This window comes from Myotis davidii, unplaced genomic scaffold (genome assembly GCF_000327345.1).
Source record: "Myotis davidii unplaced genomic scaffold, ASM32734v1 scaffold468, whole genome shotgun sequence".
In the NCBI taxonomy this organism is placed as follows: Eukaryota; Metazoa; Chordata; class Mammalia; order Chiroptera; family Vespertilionidae; genus Myotis; species Myotis davidii.
In genome coordinates, this window is record NW_006299170.1 from 985,630 (window position 1) to 991,192 (window position 5,563).

At 33.6% G+C, this 5,563-nt stretch overlaps 1 protein-coding gene across 2 annotated transcripts in view; it reads right to left on the reverse strand.

Moving 5' to 3' along the window:
* Nucleotides 1–2,139: 2,139 nt before the first annotated feature.
* LOC102773959 (caspase-12-like) overlaps nt 2,140–5,563 on the reverse strand; it is a 13,275-nt gene continuing 9,851 nt past the window's right edge. For both annotated transcript variants that reach the window (XM_006774657.2, XM_015571075.1), the window contains exons 9-12: nt 5,205–5,330; nt 3,451–3,560; nt 2,881–2,980; nt 2,140–2,309 (exon numbers count right to left, since the gene is read on the reverse strand). In XM_006774657.2, the coding sequence (XP_006774720.1) occupies nt 2,882–2,980; nt 3,451–3,560; nt 5,205–5,330 (335 nt within the window). In that variant the 3' untranslated portion in view covers nt 2,140–2,309; nt 2,881. The remainder of the gene's footprint in view (nt 2,310–2,880; nt 2,981–3,450; nt 3,561–5,204; nt 5,331–5,563) is intronic.

Consider the following 5,563-nt stretch of genomic DNA (forward strand, 5'->3'; position numbering starts at 1 on the left):
TAAAGCAAGTGTGAATAAGGGAAGACTAATGAAGATTATAAAACCACAGTGATTAACAGTGTGATGTGGCATAGCCCCGAACATTAAATCAGTGCATGTAACAGTAATGACTTCTGCCATAAACAGTTGTCCATTATATGACAGAGAGTGCAAAAGAGAACCATCATACACAGCCTGTCACACCTGCTCTATAGAGTCAAGTGTTAGTGTACCTACTTTGAACCTAAAACTAGTATCAGAGAAGTTAACTAATTTATTTTAAGAATGCCACAATTCCTATTTTATAAATAAATGCAGGCTATAAAAGAACTCATTCCACATTGGAGATGCTATTCAGAGAGAATGATTTTCTTTCTATTTTTGTTTTCTTTTTAAGGGAAAATCAGATTACCTATTGCATGCTCACATTAAAGTTGTTGTCTTGCCTGGGGTGTTTTTGATGCTAGTTTGAGTGGACTTTAATCCATTACAGTCAAAGATTCTCTAACATATATACCAAAGTCTAGTATCTTCATTTTACATCCTTCATAAACAAATAGCCAAGAGCACATCCTAAGCCAGAGGTGGGGAACCTTTTACTTTTAAGGGCCATTTGGATATTTATAACATCATTTGATTAAGATAATTCACTTAATGTAAATTTATCTTGCTATGAAAAAAACCAAAAAACAAAAAGAACCACACACTCCTAGATCAATTGAATTCCAAGTCCTGTCTGCATTTGCCTTGGCAGGGCCAGACCAAATGATGTCACAGGCCTTACATACAGGACAGGTGGGCCTGATGGTCCTCACCCCTGTCTTAAACTAATGTTAAATACAATATTACAATCTATAAATATTAAAAAATGATTCATGTAGTATATCTTTCATATCCATTGGAAGATATAATGTGGCTTGTAATACTGCAATCAATAATATCCTCAGTATGAAAACCCACAGTGGACAGCAAAGAACTTACATATATTTTAGAAAAATATTTTTAAAAATCTAAATACAATGATAGGAAAATATAGATGGAGTAGTACACTATTTAAGTTTGAAAAATAGAAGCAAACTGAAATAAATGTAAGTGAATTACTAAAATTGTGTGTTTTATATAATATCATACACATTTGTTATCAAACAACTAAGAAATGCTTGCTGACATATGCCATGAACTAAAATGTTATTATACAGAAAGTATTTCCACAGTTATGAGGAAAATACACAAAACTTGTATGTAACAAAATAGAAAGATAATATGAATTAATAATTCACATTAAAAACTAGCTAGTAAAGGTGTTAAAAGTTTAATCAATGATAATAACAAAAAATAATAACTAATGAAATTGACTATTTTTCATTTATTATATTAATAACTTTATTTAAAAGGGACATTTAATTTATTTGTCAGTAGTTATCTTAAATTTCTTATAGTCATAGAAGTGGGCATAAAATTTTGCCAATAAAAAGTGTAAAAATATTTACACTTGCATCTAGAAATTCCACTTTTTAGAATATATTATAAGAAAATAAACCTAATATTATAAGAAAATAAACCTAAACTTAGACAAAGTAAAATCTTAAAAATATTTATCATCACTGTGTGCCGGAAATCCATATTAAAAAGGACATTAAAAGTAAATAAACGTTTAAATAATATATAATAAAATGCCTGATGGAATATTACAAAATCAAATAGTATTTAGGCTATTTTTATTGCTATTAGTGAGGGTTATCACAAAATAATAAAAGAAAACAGAAACAGAATTGATACAAAATCAAGGAACTTTATAAAATTAGCAGGTTATTACAAATAGAGTTAAAAGAAGATTAAGAAGTATTATTCATTTTTTTAAAGATATTTTCTTATTTTTTTAGAGAGAGGAGGAAGGGGGAGAGAGAGAAACATCAATGTGAGAGTGATGCATTGATTTGCTGCCCCAATAGGGGATGGAGATACAACAGGTCAGGTGCCCTGACCAGGAATCCAACTGGCAATCCCTCGTTGCCTGGATGATGCCCAACCAACTGAGCCACACAGGCCATGACAAGAAGTACTATTTCTTCATTAAAAATATTTTTATGTTTCTCTATACTTAAAATTTGTTTTACAGTGAGCATGAATTACTTTTACGATAAAATGAGAAAACAAGCGTACTTTAAAAGGAACTTTATTGAGCATTAATTCAATAACAGTAAAATAGTGATTTTAGCCTGGCATTTGTAAAGGGTAGGCAATTGAATGTTTGGTACAAAAATATTCTTCATGAAAAATTGACCTTTTAAAGTAGTAGAATCATAGAGACCATAATGTCTCCATTTGTCCTGGAAAAAGTAGAAGGAGAATGTTGTTATTAGTAACTAGAAGTAAGATATAAATAGAACTAATTTCTACTATGAGATATATCTTCACAAAAGGGCTATGTATCTATCATGCCCAAACAAGACAATCTTTACCTCAGTGTAGATTCATCAGCAGTCAGTTCACACTGTGGCACTAGCAAGCCTCATGCCAAACAGAGTAGGGATATGACTCAGCAAAACAGGCTTTTTGGGAAGGAAGCCAAAACACCAGCTATATGTAACATGTCCCATTGTTTTGTTTAGTGCATGCATCAGAACTAAATATTTCCTACTTACTGAGTAGATTTTTGAGAGAAGTAAGGACTGAAGAATTGTCTATCTGGACTTAATCATTTCTTATGCAATCATTTTATTTGCATTTATTATGCAAATAAAACCAGGGTTCCTCCAAGGGCCATTAAAAAAGGGCAGATAAGGTGAGCCTTAGTGATGACTGGGCAGCAGCACTCTATCATTGCTCTCCATTCTATCTAGACTTTATGTAAAGACTCTGAGCAGGAAGCACCCAAGTCCACTTCTTGGTTACATTTACCTTAGTTCCCAGGGAAGAGGTAGAAATACCGTGTCATGGATACTCTTTCAATCGTTGGCATCTGGGCCAGTTCCTTTGGTGTCTCAAATGAATGTTGAACCTAAAGTAGCCAAGAAAGCCTTTAGAGATTTTTGAAAGAGGAAATTTGAACTTTTCACTTAGGGGTCAGGCTAATTTTTACATGATCTAAACAGAAGAAAGGCTATTTTTACATGATATAAACAGAAATTTTAGCATCCTTGGATATAGTGCATACACAATGGAATTAGTACCTTCAAAAACATTCCCTGAATGAGCAAGGCTACTAAAATTGGAGAAACTCACACTGGTTCTATGTATGACTTCAAAAAACTAAAATAAACTTGGAATACAGGAAAGAGCATCAAAGGGACTTAAGGCTTCAGGATTCCTGAAAACATTTGTAAATGGGTCTACAAAATGTTCTGGGGGGGAGGAGAATGGGGGTTAATGGGGGGAGGATATGGACACAGTTGTAATTCCTTAACTAATATAGAATTTAAAGATTAAAAAAAATGTTCTGAGGCATGGAATAAAAGGAAAAGATCCTACCTTTCGAAAAATCTCCTCCAAATGATGACACCAAGCATATTCCTTGAAGTGGTAGATAATTTGGGAAATGAAAAAAGAGCCAGTTTTGACCCCTCTCCAAGAGCTATTATCTGCAAATAAAAAATATAAAAAGATTGAGGGATGCGGACATTGTTTAAGTATGAAAGCCTCCTAAAGCCGTAGCTTTTAGACAAAGTTTGATTTTAATGCCTTGGAGGAAAGAGGGAGGCCAAATCTGGATAAAGCTAGGACCACAGGTTTTTATAGCAGTTCAAAGAAAACCACCATGGACCCTCAATCATAAATCCCCTTGACTTTATTAGTAGCAGGGCCAAAGTTATGGACCTTAGAATTGAACATAGTGGAAAAGGACATAAATCCTTTCAGCACCTATTACACAGTATAAAAAAGAATATAGCCCTTGATGTTCTTTGACTCTGGGTCTTCTCTTCATCCATACTATTTTCTAATATAATTTTTTTACACTTAAAGTTTTGTTGTGTGAATATCTCTTGAATTAATACTCCTCTTTACCACTGCAAAGTAATCAATTATCTTCTATCATAAAAAAGTAAATATTCTAATTGTCAGTTTATCTGCAGCTATCTTTCTATTTCTCCTTTCTTTTTATAGTTAAGTTTCTCAAATATATCTCTACTCACCATCTTCATTTCCTCCCAGCCTCCTCACTCCTGTCTAGCTTCTCCCTCCCACACTATATTTACCAAATGACTTTCTGCAAGGTCACCCACATCCTCCAAGTCATTAAATCTAATGGTAACTCATTGGGCCTCATCTTTACCTGAGCTCTTATTCACATCAGAAACCATTGGTAACTCCATCAGATTCTTTCTAAGTAACTCTGACAACACATACTCCTAGTTTTATTTTTTATTCTCTGACCCTACCTTCTGAGTTGAATTTTTTAAATATATTTTTATTGATTTCAGAGAGGAAGGAAGAGTGAGGGAGAGAGAGAGAAACATCAATAATGAGAGAGAATCATCAATTGGCTGCCCCTTACATGCCCCACTCTAGGGATGGAGCCCACAACCCAGGCATGTGCCCTAACTAGGAATCGAACTGCCACCTCCCAGTTCCCAGGGTGATACTCAACCACTAAGCCATGCTGGCTGGGCCTGAGTCTAATTTGATGACTAATATTTCTAGCTCTGATCTTGAACTCTAGAGTTCTTCAAGTCTTTGATGTAGGATTCCATCTAATTCTGTTCTCTGTTTCTATATAAGTTTATCTATTTTTAGAATATTAAATATCAACCTTAAGTGAGCATTTCCCAAAATTCTAACTCTCCTTTGAAAAATACAGCTATGTAACTATTTAAATAACAAGCCAAGACATTCTAGGATATGTAGTACAATTATTATAATTTTTTTGGTTCACTCATTTAATTGCTAGTACATGATCAGGTAGACCAAACCATGAGAAGATGATACATGTGCCATGGATATAGATATATATACAAAAACAAAAAAATAACCTCTTACTTTATTTATAGTTAGACTATTTTAAGTCTGGATCTTCCTTGACCTTCTGTGTAGTTTGAAAACTTTCTCCAAAATCAGGACTTGTAACTTTCTAGTTATGTAAATTTTAATATTTTAAATAGATCTTCCACCAACAATATCTCATTATAGAGGAAATGTTCTTAAAGTAGTGATAAAATATTATCATGGCCTAACCTGTCATCTAGGAACTAATAGGCTGAGAAAGTGTTCTTTATGAAGTCACTTACGTGGAGTTGATGATTTGAACGCAATGAAGTCCTTCTCCACGTGGGTCTTTGTAACAGCATCACTCCAGAAACACTTCAGTGCAGAGGCTTCTCCCATGTCTGGCACCCAAACAATCCCATCACCTCCTGAGAGAGACATCCGTGTCATATGAAAGATGTTATATTCAAACACATACATAGACACACACACAACATACATTTTTTTACCATTATACTTTTACTTCAATACATTTTGGTACAGCATTTATTAAAAATGAAAGTATCTTCTTACTGTTAGAAAGATTACCTCACTGACTGTGAACCATACAAAGCCCACTTAACTTTAGAGTAAACTTGTTGACGATATAGTCACAAATGAT